We start from the raw sequence: 23,116 nt of genomic DNA, 5'->3' as shown, positions 1-23,116 counted from the left end.
GTTTTTAAATAATACATTTTCAGATGAACAAAGTGAGTTCTTACACGCAGCTCAATAGCATTGGTTTGTGCTGCAGCGGATTATACAGGGATCTCTCAGTTAGAGCTGAGATCCAGCCCCCTCTGGGATGCAACATGACTGATGTTTACACAGGGATTGTTCATCCGATGCTGAGAGGCAGCTATTTCTGGTGGGGAGCAGGTGCTGTTTATCCACCTGTAGCGAGGCGGTGTGGTTCCCTGCCGACCCGGAGAGGGATGAGCCCCTCCCAACACCAGAGTGGGTGGAGCCATTGAGTCCCACGCATGCCCCCCAGAGGTCAAGACGCAGGACAGGAAGTATAAAAGCCCGACCCCAGAGCTAACTCGAGGCGCAGCCACTGGAGAGGCCAGATGGCCCTAGTCTAGCTCCCGGTTGGGAGACCCCGGCAACCTACAGCAGATCCAAGGCCCGGCCTGACCTGCTGACGTCCAACGCCAACCAGAGCCCTGAGGAGCTGCCCATCCTGCCCCTCGCCAGTTACCCAGAGGACCCCATGGTGCTTAACCCCCTGGAGGACACCGACCTGACCCAGGTACCTCCAGAGGGGGAGTTTGGAAGTGGCCCGGGGGCAGCTGACCCGAGTCTGGCTGCAGCACTGCCAGAGCCTGTGTCAGTGTGTTGCGGCCAGGATCCCCACTGACTCGGCAGCAGGCCTTCTGCTGCTGCTAGGGCCCCGGGCTGGGACGCAGTGGAGTGGGTGGGCCTGCGTCCCCCCGCCACCCAATTTGTGGATGGCAGTCTCCCCCTCTCGCAGGCCCTTCTGAGCCGAGGGCCTGGGCTTGTTGTTTATCTGCCTTTGCTCAGCCCCTGCCCGAGGGCCTAAGCCACTGACTCACTATTACCCGCCGACCACAGGCACGAATAACTGTCTGTGTTTGCCCCTACTGCAGCCGCGGTGATAGACTCCTGCGGCCAGGCTAATTCCCCGTCAATAACTGGAAGGAAGTAGCGAGGCGGTGTGGTCCCCCTCCGCTCCGGGAGAGAGACGAGCTCCGGCCAAATCTCTCTACATCACACAGAACTGAGATGAAGCCATCTCTGGGGTGAGGCATGGGGGTTATTTATACAGGGATCCCTCATTCGGCAATGACATGCAGCTGCTTCTGGAGTGGAACACTACAAGTGTTTAATAGCAATACTACCCACCAGCTAAGGAAGCCGAGTGAGTTCTGTATCCATTTGAAACTACAGGGAGGAATTTAAGAAGACAGAATGAAATGACCCCTGTGGGAATTTGACCAGGACCCCAGGGTTAAAACCCTAGAGGTTCTTTCAAAAAAGTGCCTTGGGATCTTTCATGATTATGATCTTGGGTTTTATGATCTTGGGTTACATCAGAAAGGGAGCACCTCACTGAGAGCATCGCCTGTTGAATCAGTGCAATTTCCCAGGACATCATCCGTGAGTACACTGAGCCAGCCCAACCCGTCTTAACTTGGGAGAGAAGATGGGAAACCACAGCACAAGGCGACCAAGCTATGAGCCACATTAATGTATGTTTTCAGTCCAGACAGCAAGACGCAGGGCTCTCAAGATGAGTTTATTGGGATACAATTGGGTGTCAGCTATGGGGCAGCTTTGTTCACGAAATCTCATTTACCTTTCATCTTGCACTGAAAACAATCTGATGATAAAGGATGAGAGCTGGGTTAATCGCCCCAAGCCAGTGCAGGTACGAACCCCGCTCCCTCCATCTGCTGCTACTCCTTCCATTGCTTGTGTCTCTGAGCCATGGATCTGATCACAGCCGCCGCCACTCCCATCACCCCCACAGTGCCCATGGCTATAGCTTCTGTGACCTGCAGAACAGAACAAAGTGCCCATCAGACACGGAGGTTCCCATGTGGGGTCATTTACAGGCTTGGGGCAAGCGAGGTGGAAAGGAAGGCTAAGACGTCCGGCCAGCCCATGAGACATCAAGCAGCACCTGCTGCAAAAGCGCAGTCCAGGGAGGCCACAGGATAGGTCAAGATTTTCCATCCTAGGGGCATGAATCCTGCTCTCCCCCGCCTGCCCCTACAGCCTCTTGCTACTAACAGAGCTGTAATACTTAAAGAAAAGGAGGCAGCAGCAGCCAGCTGGGACTGTGAAGAGGTACCAAGGCAGGGGAACAGAGGTAGCCGCTGAGATGCTCTGGTGTGCAATCGTTTTGGGGGAAAGGAACTTGCTGGATTCGTTTTGCAGGGGGACCGACGCTGGGTTTGACTGGGTTTGTACAGCGTCTATTGCAATGGGGTCATGGTCAGTGAGCGGGGTTCCGAAGCGCCAACACAAAACAAATACCAAATAATAATTCGCGCTGGGGGAGAGTGGGGAATTGCTGATAGTGGTCACACAGGGGGCTGCAGCTACTTGAGGAGATCCTGGGGCAGCAGGCGGAACTGCACCCTGCAGTACATCAGCCATGCTGCAAGGCAATGACATTCCTGGGGGTGGCTGAGTCTCATTCACCCCTAAGGACCAGCTGCTGTCCCAGTAGGCTCAGGCGCTTAGGTCTGGGGGGTGCCAGGTTCGATCCATGGGTCACGGTCACCATGCTGGTGTGAGGCCCTGTCCCTCTCACACCCACCTGGTCGCTCATGGCCACGCCATAGCGCAGCTCCATGACGAAGTGCTCACAGTTGTGGCTGGTCAGGTTGTAGGGCATCTCATGCCCCACCAGCTCCTGGGCCCACCGGACGATCTTGGAGACCGGCAGTGGGGGGTGAGTCTCATCATGCTTGTTGTTCACCCGGTAGCGGTCCTTGTGCACCACGTCCTCCAGCCAGTCCTTCTTCACATAGGCTCTGTCGGACAGGGCAGCCAGGACACTGGCAACGCCGTCCATGGGGTGCTCACCTTGGGTGGGGGAGAGCGAGATCCATTGAGTCGGCACTGAGCTGGGTATGACGCAGGGAGATTCCATGGTGCCTGGGGGAAATTGCATCTCCCCAACGCTCTCCTTGCATCCCTGGAGGCTGGGAACAGTGGCTGATACGTGGGCATCCCCCACCCAACCACACCTTCCCGTGGCTGCAGGAGCAGAGGCAGCAGGCAGCTTTGCATACAGCCAATCTCTGCTCTGCACCTCCACCCTGTGCTGCCTGCAGTCCCCTTCCCTACCAGCAGGGGACAGCCAGGGGTAGTGCAGCCTCCAGAAGCTGGAGCACTGAGTCCCCCAGTGACAGCGAGCCTTACCACATTCTTCAGGCTGTAGCTGTTCCAGCTCCCCTCAGTGCCAGCAGGCAGTACTACACTCTGCTGTATGGCAGTCAGTACTGCTGAATGTCCATGCAGCTGGCCTCCAAGGCACACATGGGCTGCAGCTCCCATGGCATGGGATCCCCAAATCCTGCACAGAGCACTGGCTCCTCTGCAGGTAGAAATCCCTAAGGCACTCCCATGGCAGGGACCCACCTTCAGCCTCGAACAAAAGACATCTCCCCCTTTAGGGAGGGGGGCACTTACAAGGAGGAGCCAGGTGAACGACTTTGCCATCACCGACGTAGATTGCCCAATGCTGGTAGCATGAGCGGAAGATCTCAATCAGGTCACCGGGTTTGAGTTCCACCTCGGAGAGGAGATATGGGGATCCCATTAGAGATCCCTGGTGAATCGTGGCCACATAGGAAAGGGCTCTCCAAAGGGGAAAGTTGCATCAGCAAGAACACATGAACACGGAGGGCTGGAATGTGCTATCAATCTGGAGTGATGCCATGGGTTTCCAATGGGATAAGACGCTGACTCTTACTCTATTGCTATCAATCTGGAGTTATTCCAGGTTTAGACCAGGTTAAATGAAAGCAAGATCTAGCCTTAGCTCCATTGACTTCAATGGGATTATGCTAGATTGGACTAGAGTGCAGGAGATCAGAAGCTGGCTCCAGCCCTGTTAAATTCACTGGAGTTACTCTGGATTTATTTCACCAGACATAAGTGAGATCAGAATCCAGGACTGACTCCATTGCAGTGAGTGGGTGACTCCAGATGAACCCCAGGGGGAGCTGAGATCAGAATCCAGCCTAGACCCCCATTGCAGTCAGTGGGTGACTCTGAATCAACCCCAGAGGCACTGAGAGCAGAATCTGGCCCTAACCTCATTGATTTAAGCAGAGTCACTCCACGGTTCTCTGATAACAGTCCCATGTCCCTAGTTTCCCCACAGCTTCCATTCTCATCCCAGATCTTGCTGTTGGCTTGTAACGAGGGTTTCCTTGATAGGGCCAGATAATACTGGGGTGTGGGGTGGTGATGAAGAGCACCATCCTTGCAGACATTGTTTGGTGACATATTAAGGCTCTTTAATGGGATGCTGGCAGGTTGGATTTGACCCCATGAAACCTAAGCTCAAGGGAACCATAACCCTGTTTATTTATGGAGCTAGGTGGGGGGAGGGGTGGCTCTCCCTGGGTGGCTTTTTGTGGCTCAAATATTGCAGAAGGCACTAGAGGGCACAGGACCCAGAAAGTGTCACTGACTTCAGGACTCAGTGTTATCCAGATCATGAGCAAAAGTCATGAGTGTGGCTGGGCGTGTGGCTGCACTTACGTGGACAGAGGGGATCTTCACCCTGATGCAGGAGGTGGAATTATTTCGCATCTCATCATTCATCTTGGTCGCATTGCAGGCTTCCTATTGGCATAGCTAAAACAAAGGCATGTGCCATATTGATAACAACCCCCAAGACAGCAGAAGCAGGTGGGTCCAGTGGTTAGGGTGCTGGACCGAGGTTCAGGATACCTGGAGCTATTCCTGGCTCTGCTGTGTGGCTTTGAGTGCTTCCTTGTGTCACTTCCCCCTGTGCCCCACCCCAACAGATCACGCTGCCTCTCATAGAAAACCCAGGGCCAAAGCAATTTCCCAGCACTACAGCAGGAGATGGGATCAAAGCTCAGGACACCTCGGTCCCACTGGCCCATGCTCCTTCTCAGCTATACACCCCCTCCATCCTTGGATTGTCCACCACTAAGTACCTGTAGGAGGCGCTCACGCCTTCCCTGTAGTGGGTTAATGTAACACTGTCTGTTGGGGAGGGGGATGTGGAGGACTTATCATGACATCACAGGGGGTTGTGTGCGCCATCTCTGGTTACCAGGTAACCGCTGGCTACCCTGTTGGGGGATTTCCCCCAGTGGTCGGTGAGTGAACGGTTTATTCTGTACAGCATTTACAGAGGTGCCTTAGACCTGTAGCAGAGAGCTACCTAGCTCTTCTGTAACACTTGAGCAGTTCTGCAGAATTACGAGAATTTACAGATGGGGAAACTGAGGCACAGAGCAAGGATTCGGCTTGCCCAAGGTCACCCAACAGGTTAGTGGCACAGCCAGGAATCCTGGCCATCTGTGTCCCAGGCCACTGCTCTATCCACTAGGCCATATTGCCTCCCTGCTTCCTTAGTCCTCTTCCTGCAGGGCAGTGATCTATACCAGAATGAGGCACCTTTATACTAGTCTAATTGCATGCATACTAGTGGTTGTACCAGTATTGTTAACAATATCATCCGTAACAGCCACACTCATGCCAGTACAACATCTGTGAAGCACACAGGCCTTAAACTGAGATGTTCAAAGGAGCATCAAGAAGTTACCACCCCAAATCCCACTGGAATTGTTGCCTCATTTGAAAAGCACTGATGAGACCTCACCTAGAATACTGTGTGCAGTTCTGGTCTCCCATGTTTAAAAAGGATGACTTCAAAATGGAGCAGGTACAGAGAAGGGCTACTAGGATGATCCAAGGAATGGAAAACTTGTCTTATGAAAGGAGACTTAAGGAGCTTGGCTTGTTTAGCCTAACTAAAAGAAGGTTGAGGGGAGATATGATTGCTCTCTATAAATATATCAGAGGGATAAATACAGGAGAGGGAGAGGAAATATTTCAGCTCAGCACCAATGTGGACACAAGAACAAATGGGTATAAACTGGCCACCAGGAAGTTTAGACTTGAAATTAGACGAAGGTTTCTAACCATCAGAGGAGTGAAGTTTTGGAATAGCCTTCCAAGGGAAGCAGTGGGGGCAAAAGATCTATCTGGTTTTAAGATTCTACTCGATAAGTTTATGGAGGAGATGGTATGATGGGATAATGGGATTTTGGTAAGTAATTGATCTTGAAATATTCAGGGTAAATAGGACTAATCCCCTGAGATGGAATATTAGATGGATGGGATCTGAGTTACCCAGGAAAGAATTTTCTGTAGTATCTGGCTGGTGAATCTTGCCCATATGCTCAGGGTTTAGCTGATCGCCATATTTGGGGTCGGGAAGGAATTTTCCTCCAGGGCAGATTGGAGAGGCCCTGGAGGTTTTTTGCCTTCCTCTGTAGCATGGGGCATGGGTCACTTGAGAGAGGCTTCTCTGCTCCTTGAAGTCTTTAAACCACAATTTGAGGACTTCAATAACTCAGACATAGGTGAGGATTTTCGTAGGAGTGAGTGGGTGAGATTCTGTGGCCTGCGCTGTGCAGGAGGTCGGACTAGATGATCAGAATGGTCCCTTCTGACCTTAGTATCTATGAATCTATAAGCCTTGGAATACTTGCATTCTAATTTGGAAAGCCTTTGAATCCTTATGAGAATCACAGACCCCCCCCCTCGCCTGTGTCTCCAATGGCATATTGGGGATAATAAGTTGTAGTAAAATTAACCCTATATTAACAGGGTTACCCAGAGTTCTATGGGCTATAGAGCCATGCTCCATCTCTCCCTTCCTCCTGTCTGAGTGGGTAGGTGTTTTCCTACCCAGGCTGTTGTGAACGACGTAGTTACCCAAAGCAGCCGGTTCCTGGCTTGCAGCTCTATGAGCAGACTTATTTTTGTTGTGCTGAGTGGTCCCGTTACAAAATAATCCTTCCTCTGGCTGTCTCGTGCATTTAGATTGTAACATCCTCGGAGCATAGCTTCTGTGTGCGTCTGTGCAGTGCCTGGCCCAACAGAGACCCCAATCTTGGTTGATGTCTGTGCGGTGCCCACAGCACAGCGGGGCCCCAATCTCCAGTGGGGATCTGTGTAGCAGCTGGCACGATGGGGGTCCTGATCTCAATTCCATGTGTCTGGGCTAAGTATTGTGTCTGCTCATCCTGCTCCCCCAGCCTCTGTGGAAGGGGATTGTTGGCCCCTTACTAAAACTTAGTTGGGATTTTGGCTGGCCAGCTCCCAGTACCAAAAGAAAGGGGAAGGGTCCATGGGAAATCAGGACCCTGAGACTGACAGTCCCCAGGGGCAATGGGGAGAGGCCAATGCTCCAGGTCAGTCTGATTGACAGGGTAGACAGGCCAATAGGGAGTCAGGAGACCGGGCAGGGGGTCTCTGAGTGAGCTGGAGCTGCCTGGCCAGAGGGGCGAGCTAAGGAGAGAGCAGGGTGGAGCCGTGCAGGTGTAGTGGCAGCAGTGCTGGGGCGGGAGCCGGGTGTGGTGAGCGGCTGGGGAGAGCAATGGGGAACCCTGGGCCATGGGCCCAGCACGGGGACACGTCCCCAGCCAGGAGGTCTTGCAGGCCGGACTGGGAGGGGGGATCATAACAGTGACAGCAGGGGGGATTGACAGGGGAAGAAGGGTTCTGCCACCTAGCGCAAGAGGGCGTGTGGCCACCGCCAGAGCAAGTGTCTGACCCACTGCACCCCTGCAACACAGCCAGGGCCTGGGCAGGGGTCTGGGACAGGTGAGGGACAGGCTGTGAATGGCCCTTACATTCCAGAGACGGCTGATTGTGGTGTCCCTGTGCCACACGGTGGGGGGACGGATTTTCCTTTCGCCTTTCCCATTTTTCCCTTGCTTTTTCCATTGGTTGCTCTTTACTAATTCGTATTAGCTTTGACCTGTATGTAATGATCAGTGGGTCAGGGAAGCGACCAGTGCGGAGAGAGCACCCTGGAGTGAGGACATCCTAGACCCTGCCCTAAGTGACCACAACAAGGTTGGGGGTTGAGCCCCACAGGAATCCTGGGCCCAGCCTTGTCGGGGTTACGAGGACTCTGCCACATAGGAGAGTGGAAGGGGAGCCCTCAAGGTCAGGCAGGCCTCTGGGGGAGTGGGAGTGAGGACTCAGATCCTTTTGCTAGCCCATTTCACTGGGGGAGTGTATAGTCAGGAAAGTTTCCCACAATAGCGGGACCAATCCCCCACTTGCATCTACATTGAGTGTCTGTGCCATGCTGTGACAATTTCAGGAATCTGTCTGTACAACTGAGGGATCCTGGGTGAGATTCTGAACTCTCTGCATGTAGCTTTCCCAAGTGGCAAACTCCATGTGGAAGGTGCAGCCCCTTTGCCTTCCTTGCTGGCCTTTCACCTCCAGGTTGGACCAAAATTCAGGTGGGGATGGGGAAGGCCTAACAATGGAGCTAGTTAAATCTGGACCCTCCCCTATTGGGAGAGGAGGCCTCTAAACAATGAACTGGTTGTCAAGGGAGAGGTCACCTGGAAAGGGAGTCCCCTGTTGAGGCTTCCCAGGAAGTCACCTGACAAGAGACTGGAAAATGATAAAGGGCAGGAGCTGCACTGTTTGCTTTTTGCCCATTGATTTTTCACAGGCTTAAGGGGAGGAAACCTGAGGCAGGGGGACCATACCGACCTGAACGCAGGTGGCCCCTGCACTCCCAAGGGACGGGACATGCGTGGAGGGGTTATTATTTTTGTGTGGATCTCTGTCTCTCTCGTGTGCATAAGGAAGGAGCAGCAGTGTCGCAGAACTGTGTGCAGAGTGTCTGTGTTATGCGCTACACCTACCATGTGCCCCGGAGGGAGTTCATGGGGAGCTGGAAGGCGCACACCTTCGGTGGGCGTCTGGGAGAGGTGTGATTAAGCAATTGGGGTGTCTTGGGGTCAGCACTGGAGGCGGGGGCCAAAGGCAGGTGGGCTGAGGGGCTCTGTTTCTGTGAAGGGGTGACGGACTGCGGGTTGGGGCCCAGGCAATTGCCACTGCGGCTAAGGGAGGAAACACGGCTGCAGCCTGCTGAGACCCAGGGAAGCTTAAAATACCCAGGGATGCAGAGGCTGGGGATTCCCCCCAGGGCAGCCTGGAGAGTGGCCAGGGAGGGGAACTCCACTGATCTGTGATAGGGGCACCAGCTGCAAACCTGCCTCATCAAGGGGCTTGGCTGGCTTGGGGGGCAGGGAATGGAGTACGGGGCCTTTCCCCCTAGGGTGCACCAGCTCCAGTCCAACATGAGGCTGGGAGACTGGCTGCCTGCCTTACCAGGGACCAGGGCCTGGAGTGTATTTTCCTTCCGTAGCTGATGATTCGGCCAATTGATATTTCCTGCTAAGATTCTAACAAGCCACATGATTTCAGGAAAGAATCAGCTAAGGGAACTGAAAGTGAGATACTGACCTTACATGTGGGCTCCAGTTTCAGAGTGGCCCAGGCTGTGGGTGGGTCAAATGCTAGTGGATGCTGGGTCCAATCGGGCCCCAGGGTGGGGAACTGGCTAGCTCATGGGGGTAGAGAATAGGATCTGGGCCCTTTCTTCTCTAGGGAGTGCCAGCTCCAATCCAGCCTGACATTGGGTAGACCGGTGGGCTCAGGGATTTGAGGAATGGGATACAGGGTCTTTCCTTACTCAGCGGTGGCAGCTGCAATCCAGTGCTAGGGTGGGGGGACTGACTGGCTCAGTGGGTTGGGAAATGGGCTATGGGGCATTCCTTTGCTAGTGCAGTGGGTCTGATCCATGCCCAGCTAGTTAATGGTACTTCTTGGATGCTTAAAGTTAAGCATGCACTTAAAGAATTTGCTTGATTGGGGCCCTGGCTGGGGTCTCCCCTCAGTATGACAGAGCTCAGGAGCATATGCAGGAATGGCCCTGACTGAGCAATCAGGGAACTAACTGGAGTTTGCAATCATTATGCTGATGGGGAGTTCTAGTATTGCCAGCCCCAAATCATCACATTCAAAACCATGGAGTCAGCTCCCCCCACCCAAGATCAGGAGAGATGTGAATTATTTTTAACAAGTACAACTATTGGGGTTCTTTGTGTCTGCCATCTGGTGCCATGGTGTTCATGGTTCAAGCCCTTCTCTACACAAAGGAGGTCTAGAAACCTTTTGTAAGCTGAGATTCCCTCAAACTCACATGACTCCAGGAGCTGGGGCTTGAAGAAAGGCAACAAATATCACAAGACAATATTGCTGATCTGGGGCTTCTCCTGAGTGTAGAATAGGCCTCGGGAGTGTTTGCTAAACACACTTGTGTCTAAAGTCTTCAGAGAGTGGTTGTACCCAAGTGTCAGGCATGTGAGCAATGCTTTTATTTCTTTAACAACATGTGGTTCAGCGTGACCCATACAGTATGTTAATGCTGATGCAAACTTGTAGATCTGCTGCAGAATCTTGCTGGCTAGATTTATATACACACTCACCAAGAATGTCCCAGATATCCAAAAACACTAGTTGCTGTAACATTCATGTTGCTAAATTGGAGAGGGTGCAGAGAAGAGCCACAAAAATGATTTGAGGGCTGGAAAAAATGCCTGCCAGTGACAGCTTTAAAGAGTTCAATCAGTTCAGTTGAGAGGTGACTTGATTACTTTGTATAAGTACCTTCGTGGGGAGAAAATCCCAGGTACTAATGGGCTCTTTAACCCAGCAGAGAAAGGCAGGACAAGAACTACTGGCTGGAAGTTAAAGCCAGACACATTCCAGTTAGAAATAAGGCACCAATGTTTCACAATGCAAGTGATTAACCATTAGAACAAACTCCCAAGGGCAGTGATGCCAAAGGAGAAAGCAGGTGAGAAGCTAAATCAGCTCCAGTAAAGATTAGCTCCCATTGATCTTGCTCGGGTCTTTGGCCCAGGCCGATGTTTGCATTATTCATCCTCCTGCTTGTTGTCAGAGAGCAATGTGCCAATGAATGTAGCAACTGCTGCAAGGACTCCTACGCCCACGATCCCCACCGCCCCTGCAACCATGGCATCTCGGACCTGCAAAGCACAGACGAAATCTGGTTAGGAGGCCCCGGATAGCCCAGAGGGTTTTAAACACAGCAATAAATGGCACAAGAACCACGCTGAGTTAAAGTCCATTTTAGAGCATCCGGCCTCCTCAGTTCACTGGAGGCAGCATAACTGTGGTTCAGGAGTTGTGCTGAGTCTCTGGTCCCCTTTGTTCTATTCCAGGCTCTACTCCTGGCCCTGGGCAAGTACCTTCCCTGCTCTGGGCCTCCCTTCCCATCCTTTGTCTAGTTGGATTGTAAACTCATCCGGGCAGGAACTGTCTCTCGCTGTATGTCTGTGCAAAGCCCAGCATGACAGGGCCCCTATCTCGGATGGGGTCTGTGTGCAACACCGACAGACCCCGGTAGGTGGGCCCAAACCTGGGACCTCTGGATCTTAGTGCATGAGCCTTTACTGCATGAGCTAAAATCCAACTGGCCCTTAGCTAAGGCTGTAGAGCAGACTCATTAATCTCTAAGTGGTCTCAGTGCCACTAGATGGGACAGAACACCACACCGAGGAGGTGTGTTGGTTACATGTGCACACATAGCAGGGCCTCACATGGCATGTACACACACACACACACACACACAGCAGGGCCCACTCGGCCCCCCACCTGGTCACTCCTGGCCACATTGTAGCGCAGCTTGGTGATGAAGTGCTCGCAGTTCTTGCTGGTGATACTATATGGCATTGTCTTCCCCACCAGAGACTCTGCCTCCTGGATAATCTGGTCCACAGTCCTCCGGGGCAGCTTCCCGTCGTGCTTGTTGTTGACCCGGTAGTCATCGCCTTTCACCACCGCCCAGAGGGGTTCCTTTCTCACTATGGCTTTATCAGCCATCACGGACATCAGGCTGGAGAATCCAGTTTCGGCAAACTCACCTGGGGATCCGGGACAGACACATGGACCGTGTGCTAACAGATCTGGATGGACTTTGGGATTTCCATCCCACCCTGGAGTCTCCATCACTTGGGATGTGTCTTAGACCAAGCCAAGCGGGGCATGTGTCTCAGCTACAGGGCTGGCTGCACCTTTGTCCCCGGTGCACCCTCTCAGGTGTCAGGCCTCATGCCTTTACCTCTCTGGGGATGGAATCATATGATTCTCCTATCTTAAGCAGAGCCCTGGGCTATGGCATCCTGTTGATCAGCCCTGCCTACTCTGCAGGTCCAACTGGGTTTGGCACCTACGGTTCTTCCCTTTGGGCGCCTGTGACCTGTGGTGTGTGCAGTGACCAGACACTGACTTACACCAAAGTAGAGGTTAGTCTTAGCAGTGGGAACAAAGTGCAACATACAAGAAAGAGGATATATGAGCTCAAGCCCTGAAGGCTTAATGATCTTAGACCCAGAGGTCCCAGGTTCAATCTCCAATACCAACAACCTGGGCGGGGCCTTATATCAGCACTTTCTATTCACTCTTTCCCCACCGACAAACACACACTGGCAGAGCCAGGCAGGGTGCTTACTGGGGGGTGCTAAGTGGATGACATATCCGTAGTCCACATAGAGGGCCCAGTGCTGGTATCCAAAGCGGGAAATCTCAATCAGGTCCCCAGGCTTTGGTTCTACCTGTTGGAGCAAAATCAGCATGATGAGGGGGAGGAGCAAACCTACCTACCTACCTCTCTGCCACGGAATCCCTCACCGCAGAGACTTTGAGAACATAGCAGGGTGGCCGATCCAACTGCTGGAAGGGATTGACCTGGTAAACACCAGAGCCCAAAGCACCAGCTTCTGCCCCTGGAGCTAAGGAACCCAGTTGGTCCAGCTTGCAGCTGTAACAGACTCTGGATCAGATGCAGGGGAGGTGTGTAATGTACAATGAAGATGGTGCAATTAAACAGAGAGAGGAGTTAGCCACTAAAATGGGCAGAGGGGTGAGTGGTTCAGAGGCCGGGTGTCTAAGAGAAGCTGGAGAAAGGATTTGGCTCAAGCATGTGGGTTATGAGAGGCACTTCTCCCTACCACTAGGAGGCACCTGGGCCAGGGTTTCCAGATGGGCTATTTGTTCATGCATCACTAAGGTCTGTGGCATGCTGAGCGTGGAATCTCAGGGCAGACCTGAGGTTGCACCCTCTTCTGGTTATGCAGGGGTTGGAAGCTTGGGTGGGATTTTCCTTTATCCCTGGGAATCAGAGCCAGGGGGAAATTTTCTATCAAAACATTTTTTTCAAAAGGAAAATTGGGGTTTTGACATAACAAAAAATGTTCATGGAAAGGATCCATTTTCATTTTTAAAAATCGTATTTCCTACAAAAGACCAAAAAGTGATTTTATTTCAGTGAAAAGATGAAACTGTTTTGGTTTCATCAGTTTTGGCTGAAAATAATCTCTATTTTGGCCAAAAATATGCAGTTTTCAGCCAAAAATATGCAACTTTTGGTAGTTTTTGACTGAAAATATGTGATTTAAATATTCAGATTTTTTCAGTTTGGGGCCAAAAAAATCAGTTAAATATGAGTCAACCCTGTAACACTGTTGCAAAAAAAAAAAAAAAAGCAAACATCATTCTGGGATGTATTAGCAGGAGTATTGTAAGCAAGACACGAGAAGTAATTCTTCCTCTCTACTCCATACTGATTAGGCCTCAGCTGGAGTATTGTGTCCAGTCCTAGGTGCCACATTTCAGGAAAGATGAGGATAAATTGGAGAAAGTCCAGAGAAGAGCGACAAAAATGATTAAAGGTCTAGAAAACATGACCTATGAGGGAAGATTGGAAATATTGGGTTTGTTTAGTCTGGAGAAGAGAAGACTGAGAGGGGACATGATAACAGTTTTCAAGTACATAAAAGGTTATTACAAGGCGGAGGGAGAAAAATTGTTCTTCTTAACCTCTGAGGATAGAACAAGAAGCAATGGGCTTAAATTGCAGCAAGGGTTGTTTAGGTTGGACATTAGGAAAAAATTCCTAACTGTCAGAGTGTTTAAGCACTGGAATAAATTGCCTAGGGAGGTTGTGAAATCTCCATCATTGGGGATTTTTAAGAGCAGGTTGGACAAACACCTGTCAGGGATGGTATAGATAATACTTAGTCCTGTCTTGAATGCAGGGGACTGGACTCTCAAGGTCCCTTCCAGTTCCATGATTCTATGCAACGTTTTTCCATCGGCAAATGGCAGTTTGTCAAAGTCAAAATGTTCCTTCTTAACAGTAAGAGTAATTAAGTATTGGAACAATTTACCTAGGGTCATGGTGGATTCTCCATGACTGACCATTCTGAATTCAAGATTGGATGTTTTTTCTAAAAGCTCTGCTCTAGGAATTATTTTGGGGGCATTTGCTGGACTTTGTTAGACAGGAGGTCAGACTAAATTATCACAATGGTCCGTTCTGGCCTTGGAATCTATGGTTCTATGAAGCTATGAATAAAGGACAAGCCCAATGCAAGTTATTGTTATATACAAGCCGTTTCGTTAGTACTTACCCCTTTAAGTGGCATTTTCGTTGAGCTTCAGAAGCAGAATGATTTTCTCAGAGTTTCCTTGTTTTAAAGAAATTAAGATATCAGTTTCCCCTTGACTAATATGTTTTCTGTTTTACCTAAAACTGTGTTTTGGTTGAAGTGCTTGGGAAAGCTCAGATCAGTTTACAAAGGCTAGTCTGTGCCCTCTCCACATTATGGGAGGGGGGGTGGATTGGGTAATGAATTCATACTGGTCAAGCTTCTTTCCAGGGCAGGACGGTACAGTTCTGGGGTACAAAGCTGGGGAGCTGGTGGGAATTGGCTGGAACCTCCCTATTGAGAGTACATGAATGGCTGGGAGAAGCATTCATGTAACTCTGTTGGGTGTGTCTCTGTCTGTGGATGGCTGTATAAGTGCAGTACCTGCTAGAGATTTGTAACTTGATAGAGCATCACAGTGTGTGAGGATACCCCAGGTTGGAGGGACAGAGGGCTCAGCAGTCCCACAGGCCAGGCTATACCCCAGGAATCCCATCATAGAGAGGAAATGTTTAGGGTGGTGCAAGGGGAAATCGCCAGAAATAATATAAATGGATTTTAAAACAGAAATGTTACAGTATTGCCACAACCCCACATGTTCAAACACAGGAGTGCAGCTGCAAGAGATATTATGAGATTGGCTCAACAATTGGGATTTTCCTTTACCGCTCAGAATAAGAGCCAGGGATATATTTTCTATCAAAATGTTTTTTTCAAAAGGAAAATTGGGGTTTTGACATAACAAAAATATTCATGGAAAGAAATGTTCATCTTCAAGTTTTCATTTTAAAAAATTGTATTTCCTACAAAAGACCAAAAAGTGATTTTATTTCTGTAAAAAAGTGAAACTGTTTTGGTTTCATCAGTTTTCGCTGAAAAAATCTCTGGTTTGGCCAAAAATATGCAGTTTTCAGCCAAAAATATTCAATTTTTGGTAGTTTCTGACTGAAAATATATGATTTAAATATTCAGGTTTTGTCAGTTTGGGGCCAAAATTCAGTTTCTGGCAATTTTGATTCAAAACTAGGGTGACCATATGTTCCCAAGGGGAAAACGGGACACTACATGGGGCCAGCCCGAGCCCCTCCTCTCCCCCGCACGTGCTGGACTGGCCTGAGCCCCCTCTGCTGCCCGCCCGTGCGCAGTTGGCTCAGCCCGAGCTGCTCTTCTGAGCCCTCTCTCCCACGCAGGGCTGGCTGTGCCACTTGCCCCCCCTCCACCCCTCACATTTCTCCACACCCTACTAGGAGGTCACACCCCACTTTTTTGGCAAAACTGTGCATTTGTCCCGTTTGCTCTTGCCAACTTTTAAGCTGGGACAGGGCTTAAAAAAAGGACTGTCCTGGCCAAAATGGGACATATGGTCACCCTATTCAAAACTGTTCATTTTTTGGCCAAAATTATTTAGTGTTTGGCTAAAAATACGTAGTTTCTGACCAAAAATATTCAATTTTCAGCCAGTTTTGATTTAAAAAAGCTTGATATTTCATCAAAAACTTTCCATGAGGAGAAAAAGAAACCCCAACATTTTCCAGCCAACACCAGTTGAGGTCCCAAGGTCTGTCTGCCTCATACCACCCACTGCAGGATACGCCTGCTGTCTGTTGTCACAGTGTTGAGCAAATCAGCCCAGAATTTAAGAGGTTCCCGCAGATCAAGAGGTCTGAATGCCTGGCAACTAAGCAACCAAATCCCTCTTGCTCTGCAGCTGGTTTGTGAGTGTAGAATGTGGCACTGTAATTGAGAAAGGGTGATATTCCCTGATTCACTCCATTGAGAGGAAACGAGTCCAGATGCAATGTAACAGGACCTCCTCTTCCTGCCAGCCAGCCTGGCCAAGACTATATTTAACTCAAGGACACATGCCAAGAGCTGATCTTCATGGGGTCCCAGTAATCAGACACCCTGGTCCCCTTGAACACACCCCGCAAATGAGAGAGTGATACTAGGACAGGCATGACCCAGCTGGGACAGACAAACAGCTGCAGAGATCAGCTGAGCTAAAAGGTTTGCCTGACGGTTCTTGGGGTTCTTTTTACAGCCAGTACTTACAGAGGAAAGAGGCATGATCGTCTTGGCCTGGTGGCGGGGTCCTGGATCCTCAGCCTGCCTTGTGGGGCAGGGGGCCGAGAGAGGAGCGCTCCTCTTTAATGAGCATAAGTGGTTGCAGATGGGTGTCAGAGCCACAGACAGCCCCGTTACTCACTAGAGTTCACGCTGCAGGGCACGTGGGCAGGACAGTCTGGGGGAGGGATCAGGTGACCGCAGCCCTGCCATGGAAAGAGCAGCTAGCCCAGGCTGGTCGGCTATTGCTGCTGACTTGGAGCGGAAGGGAGAAGACCCATAGAAAAGGACAAACTCAGCTCTGAGCCGGTGCATCTCAGATCCCCAGGGGAATATCCTTTAAGATTCTGCTGTTTGCAGATTTGTGGTCAGAAAAGAGAGACAGTTGCAGAGCTGGGCATTGAACCCAGCAGTCATGGTTCCCCAGTCTCCCATGCTCTGGCCCACAAGATGGGGATGGAACCCAGCAATTCTGACTCTCAGTTCCTCCCACCTCCCCAACATACTAGACCCCACTCCCCATCCAGAGCTGGGAATAGAATCCAGGAGCTCTGATGCTGTCCCCCACTCTAAGCACTAGACACCACTCCCCTCTGTGAGATGAAGAATAGAACCCAGGTGTCCTGATGCCATGGTTTGCTCTAGCAATGAAACTCACATTCCCTCCCGGAAGCCAAATAGAACCCAGGAGCCCTGACATGGGACTGGCTGGAACTGAGCAGCCCTGGAGTTTAGAGGCTAATAAAAGGATGATGCCTTGTGCATACTCCCATTTCATGCCACCTCCTTTCTGACTTGCCAGGCCTCATCCCTGGCTTAATTCCAATGAAGACCCCTGGATGGGGCCACCATGTGAAATCCCATAGCCAGGGCTGATTGGACCTAAAGACGAAGTGACTCCATGTTCCCAAACCTGACCAGTGGCAGATGAGATGTCGCTCAGTGATGCAGCATTCAGCCCATACACTCCTAGCTACACTCAATTCCCCCCTCTCAGAGCAATTGGCTCAGGCTCTCTGCAGACTCAAGCGGGTGTCGCTGCGTCAGTTACACTCAGTCCATATATTTAGGTTTGTTTCTCAACCAGGACACCAGGAGACTTCCTTTTTTATGAAAGACAAGATTTTGGCAAATAAGACAGCAAGTGGAGAGAGGTGACAATGCACTACATCGCTTCGTACAATCCCAGTCTGAGCTCTGCATGCCACAAGAAGCCCACATTGCATGTACATGCAGACACACTCATCCCTTCCAGTCCTGTGTCCCTTTGCTGCTGGTGAGGGCGAGACAGTCCAGCAACTCTAACCCTGGGTGTAAGCCTGCTCTTCCTGCACTGTGCAATCTTACTGAGATGCATGAGCCAAGCTCGGGGCTGCTGCCACTTTCCCATAGCTGTTTGCTTTGTATCACCCTGGCACAGGGCAGCTGGCAGGTCCAGCACCCCTGGGCCAAAACAGATGCTCCTGTTTAGCCAATTAAGAGGGCAGGGCAGCACCTGGGGCTATAAAGACTGAGGTAAGAAGTGCTAGAGTCCTGTGGACTGCTTGATTCCTGGAGGGAAGCAGAAGATGGTTTGTGGAAGCAGGCTAAAAGTAGGCAAGCAGCAAGAGAGGTTTGCTGGGTGGTGTCTCTAAGCCAGAGAGCCAGGGCTGGAGCAGCAGCTGCAGAGTGTGTTGCCTTCTGGCCCGGAGCCAGAGACAAGGGCTGGAGAGGGCTGAAGGTAGCAGGGCAGTGGAGGGAGCTGATCTGCTGATATCTCCAGGGCTGGAGAGCTGGATCCTGAGGAACAGCGATGGTCAAGGGGCTTGAGGGAGGGTCCCAGCAGAGAGGCTGTGTGGGTTCCTGCTGGGGAGAGCAGGGCTGCGTTCCTGTTGGAAGGGCTGGGGTGGCCATCCTAGTACAAGGACAGGAGAGGACAGGGTCTGGGGCTGAAGGTGCTGCTTGTATGTGGGGCACCGTGGGATAAGACAGCTTGATTTTTTATTAGTAGCTGCACTAGGGGCAGAAATGGACTACGTCTGGGACTCTTGTTATGAACTATTCGGACTAGGTTGTTGTAATGAGCCAGCCTCAAGGGGGGAATCCTACTGAGACAAGAGAGCCTGAAGTGAAGTTATTGAGTGACTGGAGGGGGGAAACTGAGGCAGGTGTGCCAGCCAGGTCACTGCCTGACACTCGGGGAGCACTGCACTGAGGGTTGCTCTGACATACTCTCTACAGCAGATTTCACTGTCTAGTTTTTAATTAAGGGCTACACTGATAGTTGTACATCTGGGAATGGGACCCAGAAGTCCTGGCTCCTAACCACTACACCCCACTCCTCTCCCAGAGCTGAAAATAGAACCCAGGAGTTCTGGGTCCCATTCCCTCCTGCTCTAACCTACTAGAACTCTCTCATGTCGCAGAGCTGGGAAAACAACCCAGGAGTCCTGACTTCTAGAACATTGTTGGTGAACCAAAAGATTCCCTGACACAATACCTATTGTTTACAAAATCCCCACAACTGCTACAGGAGGAAAAAATAGAATTAGAACAGATAGAACTGCCCCAGAGCTGCTGTACAAACAGTTCCCAGGATTGGCCATCCTGTGTTAACCCCCCCCCCCAAAGCTTGCTTGCTTTAGACCCTCTTGCAGCACCTTGCCCTCAGTACTTACAGGGATGAGAGATGTCTCTTGCTTGGGGCTGGAATCGGAGGTCCTTGGCTTTCCTGACTGTGCTTTCCACACCCTCTTGTCAGCTTTCAGTTTCATTCTGCCACTGGATTTATCTAAGGGAAATACCACGTGGGTTGGATATTCAGGGCTTGGATTCCAGCCAATGGGAAGGTCATGTACGTATATGCTGCTGACTCTACCTGTGTCCGAATTGAAATTGAGCTGGGTGTGTTTTCCACAGATCTCTAGCGCTCTTGTGCTTCCCAAAAAGGGGGAGAGAGAGTGTGGTTAAGTTCCTTTGCAAAGCATGGGTTCCTCACTTTATCTGCAACACAGTCCCCAAAGGGCTAAATTATAAACCTGGGTGGAGCTACTGGGGTGTGTAGAGAAGCTACTGGGGAGATTGGAGGGGGTTAGAACTAGTCTTAGGGTCCACGGCAGCTGGGCTCAGGAGTCCTATGAACTCAAGAAGGAGTACCTTGGGCATGTGCCAGCAAGGCCAGGACTAGAGGCAGAGACTAGCCGCTGCTTTAAAACACGGGGGATCCAAAGGCTGGGCCCATGCACCAGCCTGGTGACCAGTCCTCCACGAGGGAGGACTAAGCCAGAGCTCTAACAGTTGCTGCACAGCACAAGGAGCACCCAGACCCTGAGTGAGATCCGGGCCCTGTTGTGATGGGCGCTGCCCAGACCCTGAGTGAGATCTGGGCCCTGTTGTGATGGGCGCTGCCCAGAGCCTGAGGGAGATCCAGGCCCTTTTGTGCCGGGCGCTGCCCAGACCCTGAGGGAGATCCGGGCCCTGTTGTGGCAAGCACCGCCCAGACCCTGACCGAGTAGGTGTGGCTGTCTTACACCAAGCCCACCCATTAGGAAGGCAGTGACAAGTGCGTGAGAGGGACAGTCTCCCCACCAGATCCTCCATCCATCCTCCCCTCCGCTGCCTCCACCCTGACTGCTGCTAACCCCCCCATGCTCCCCCACCCCCTGGTAAGCCCCTCTGCCAGCTTCCCCTACCCCCATTAACCCCCACTGGCTCCCCATGCTACTGAAAACTCCTAGCTCCCACAGCTAATCCTCCAGCTCCCCTGCTAACACCCCCATCTCTCACTTTTCTTCCACCCCGCTGGGGCCTCCCACCCTCTCTTCCCTGTTAATCTCTCCCACCAGCTTCCCCATGCCCCACTAACCACCCTCTACTGCCCCCCCACCCCACCCCCAAGCAGGAATGCCAGCTCGGGCAGAGGACATGGGAGCTGGGGAGAGCTGTCCATCTGACACCATCCAGCTTCCCCCTAGCCAGGGACCTGGGGTCCTCTTTCCACCCTCAGGAGACACCTGGCATCAGCACTAGCTCCCCTGGGACTCTGAGCCGCTGTCCAGCAGGAGGCCCCCAGCAACCAACTCCCTGCAGCTCCTGTAGGAAATTGCGCCCAGAGCAGCCAGCCCAAGCGTTGAGCCAAGCTCACGTGAAGGGGATATCTGCACGGCAGCTGACAGCATTCCTCCCGGCCTGGGGGTAACTGACACACGCTAACTCCGCTCCAGCGAGCGCGCTAAAAATAACAACATGGCCATTGCAGCATGAGCAGTGTCTCGGGATAGCCACCTGCCTCCAAGCCCGCCTGACATCCTGGGTCTTTGCTTGCGTGGCTAGCCTGAGCCACTGCCCGGGCCACAAGGTCCACCCTGCTAGTTTTAGCACGGGTTCTCAAGCAGAGCTGGTGCGTGTCAGGTGCCCCACTGACATCCCGAAGGCAGTGGTTCTCAACCAGGGGTATGTGTACCCCAGAGCTCTTCCAGGGGGGATGTCAACTCAGCTGGATAGTTGCCTAGTTTTACAACAGGCTACACAAAAAAGCACTGGCAAAGTCAGTGCAAACTAAAATGTCATTCAGACAATGACTTGTTTATTCTGCCCACGCCACAGAGGGCCCCATGAAGCTAAGTTACAGGCTTCAGCCGGGGGTGGTGGAGCTGAAGCCCAAGCCCTGCCACTGGGAGCTGGAATCAGACTCCTGACAGCAGAACAGTTGCCTGGAAAGGTTGAGAACCGCTGCCCAAAGGGACCCAGAGCCTTAGAAGCGATTTGGCCATGGCTTGCTGCATGGGGCTACCCACAAACAGCGGGGGCATCTCCATAGGTCTGGAAGGCCGAGTGAGTATCTCTGTGCCACTCCTCTACTCTCTGCTCTGTGATTTCACTTTTGGTTTCCTTTGGCGTTGGAGAACTGGTGTCTGCTGTGTGGTGCCTAATCAGCAGTATTGAGCCAAATAAAGGAACCAGATTGTGACTTTGCTAGTTTAAAAAAAAAAAAAGTGACTCCCTAATTCATGTTAGCTGTCACACAGTAGTGATGACAAGGCAGTTTGTAGCTTTCACATGAGTTAGCCAGTCAGAGTAAACCCTAAATTCCCCATAGCCTTTGCCCTGACCTGCCAACTCCTGTGAAAACTGCCACCCATTGGCTTTCAGAAGTGAGCTGTAGCTCATGAAAGCTTATGCTCAAATAAATTTGTTAGTCTCTAAGGTGCCACAAGTACTCCTTTTCTTGTTGCGAATACAGACTAACACGGCTGCTACTCTGAAACAGAACACAGGCTGCTTCCCTCATGAACAGGCACCAGTTCTAAACTAGGGGAAATCATATGTGTGCAGTGCAATCCTGCATTTAAATTCACGTCACACCTTGTTAACCACAGCCACTTAAACCATTTTAAGGGTGTCAAAACCTAGGAGCTACCATGTTTTTAAGGTATTATAACCCCTGCTACAGGGTTGGGGGCTACTGTCTTTTTCAACACAACTCAGGCCTTGTCTTGCTTAGGATTTAAAGGTGAGATGTTAAACAGATTTCACTCAATTCTATAGCCAAGACAAAGCCATTGTACTTTAGCATACAAGTGAGGTTAAAACCATGAGGCGAGCAGGACTGGCTGGTTCAGGGAAGTGGGGAGCAAGATAAGGGGGATAGGGGACCTGTCCCTTCTTAACCCTTCTCCCACCCATCCCCATGTGTGTGATCAAAGGAAAGAGGTGCACATGCACCTCGAGAGAGCCAGTATGTCTCATTTCAGCAATGAGTTCTGTAGGTTCATAGCTTCATAGAGTTTAAGGTCAGAAGGGACCATGATGAGCTCCTGCACAGCTCAGACTGGAGAATTTCACATCCTCCCTGTACTGAGCCCAATAAATTGTGTTTGATTAAAGCATCTTGCAGGGAGGCATCCAGATTTTATTTGAAGAGGTCAAGAGCTGGGGAATCCACCTCTTCCTCTGGTAAGTTGTTCCAATGGGAAATCGCCGTCCTGAGAAACACTGATGCCTTGTTTGTCAGTGGAATGTGTCTGGCTGTAACTTAGCCTTTGGTTCTCATTCTGTCTCTCTCCACCAGGCTACAGCGTCCTTTAATACCTGGGCTCTTCACCCCATGAAGTTACTTATTGTGACCCTACAACACCCCTGTATTCACTCCCTACCCACTATTGCAATAATCTTTATTCAAAATAGTGGCCTTGTGAGGTATCGTTTGCAAACCAATAGCTCACTGAGCATTAATATTCTTGCGTGATGCATGTACGCAGTGGGTAGGAAGAGTTATGAATATTGCAGGGACTATGACTGACGTGTGTTTAAAGCAGGCACGTCAGGGGGAATCGATAAATAAAGGAATGTGGGCTTAACCTAATTTTAAACATAAGCTGTAAACAGCCATCAAACTAACAAAGGGGAGATTGCAAGAAACAGAACAATCTGCATTTTAACCAGCACCAGTGGGGAAAGAAAAAGCAGGGTGCCTTCACCACCAGCAGACTCCATGCTGCCTTCCTCACAGCTTCACTACATTTTATTTTGAGATGTAAACTTAAAAAGAATCATTCTCAAAAGTTCACTAGACTGTAAAAGAAAGGGACAGAAAACACCTAACCCTAATTCCAAGTACTCCACCCACAGGAACACAAACCCTAGGCTGGGAGCCTTACCCATAGCAACCCAAG

General features: G+C 51.0%; 2 protein-coding genes across 4 annotated transcripts; both read right to left on the bottom strand.

The window, feature by feature from the left end:
* Positions 1-1,368: 1,368 nt before the first annotated feature.
* Positions 1,369-11,609, bottom strand: LOC119858447 (phospholipase A and acyltransferase 3-like). The gene is made up of 5 exons (XM_043519767.1): positions 11,566-11,609; positions 4,570-4,665; positions 3,490-3,592; positions 2,612-2,880; positions 1,369-1,841 (listed from the first exon to the last, which is right to left on the bottom strand). The coding sequence occupies exons 2-5, from the start codon at positions 4,630-4,632 to the stop codon at positions 1,743-1,745; spliced, it is 534 nt and encodes a 177-aa protein (XP_043375702.1). The 5' UTR covers positions 4,633-4,665; positions 11,566-11,609; the 3' UTR covers positions 1,369-1,742.
* LOC119858741 (phospholipase A and acyltransferase 3-like) lies at positions 4,529-21,389 on the bottom strand. 3 transcript variants are annotated; one of them, XM_043519769.1, is made up of 5 exons: positions 19,121-19,228; positions 14,382-14,437; positions 12,422-12,524; positions 11,566-11,834; positions 10,241-10,937 (listed from the first exon to the last, which is right to left on the bottom strand). In XM_043519769.1, exons 2-5 carry the CDS (start codon positions 14,394-14,396, stop codon positions 10,824-10,826), a joined length of 501 nt encoding a protein of 166 aa, XP_043375704.1. In that variant the 5' UTR covers positions 14,397-14,437; positions 19,121-19,228; the 3' UTR covers positions 10,241-10,823. The 3 variants fall into 3 exon arrangements, with proteins under 3 accessions (XP_043375705.1, XP_043375704.1, XP_043375703.1); XM_043519770.1 differs by lacking the exons at positions 10,241-10,937; positions 14,382-14,437; positions 19,121-19,228 and adding exons at positions 4,529-4,665; positions 21,235-21,389 and having other exon boundaries at positions 12,422-12,520; XM_043519768.1 differs by lacking the exons at positions 14,382-14,437; positions 19,121-19,228 and adding an exon at positions 21,235-21,373 and having other exon boundaries at positions 12,422-12,520.
* Positions 21,390-23,116: the final 1,727 nt, after the last annotated feature.

The sequence above is a fragment of the Dermochelys coriacea genome, chromosome 7 (genome assembly GCF_009764565.3).
Source record: "Dermochelys coriacea isolate rDerCor1 chromosome 7, rDerCor1.pri.v4, whole genome shotgun sequence".
NCBI classification, from domain to species: Eukaryota; Metazoa; Chordata; order Testudines; family Dermochelyidae; genus Dermochelys; species Dermochelys coriacea.
The sequence above is the reverse complement of the archived record's forward strand: the minus strand, read 5'-3'. Positions and strand labels throughout refer to the sequence as shown.

Coding starts and splice junctions, on each gene's coding strand:
- LOC119858447 (XM_043519767.1), bottom strand. CDS start 4,632: ATGAATGATGAGATGCGAAATAATTCCACCTCCTGCATCAGGGTGAAG. Junction 2,881..3,489: donor CGTTCACCTGGCTCCTCCTT/GTAAGTGCCCCC, acceptor CCCCCACCCAAG/GTGAGCACCCCATGGACGGC. Junction 1,842..2,611: donor GCGTGGCCATGAGCGACCAG/GTGGGTGTGAGA, acceptor TCTGTTCTGCAG/GTCACAGAAGCTATAGCCAT.
- LOC119858741 (XM_043519768.1), bottom strand. CDS start 21,259: ATGGAGATGCCCCCGCTGTTTGTGG. Junction 12,521..21,234: donor GATGCCCCCGCTGTTTGTGG/GTAGCCCCATGC, acceptor TCCAACAGGTAG/AACCAAAGCCTGGGGACCTG. Junction 11,835..12,421: donor CATCCACTTAGCACCCCCCA/GTAAGCACCCTG, acceptor CCGGATCCCCAG/GTGAGTTTGCCGAAACTGGA.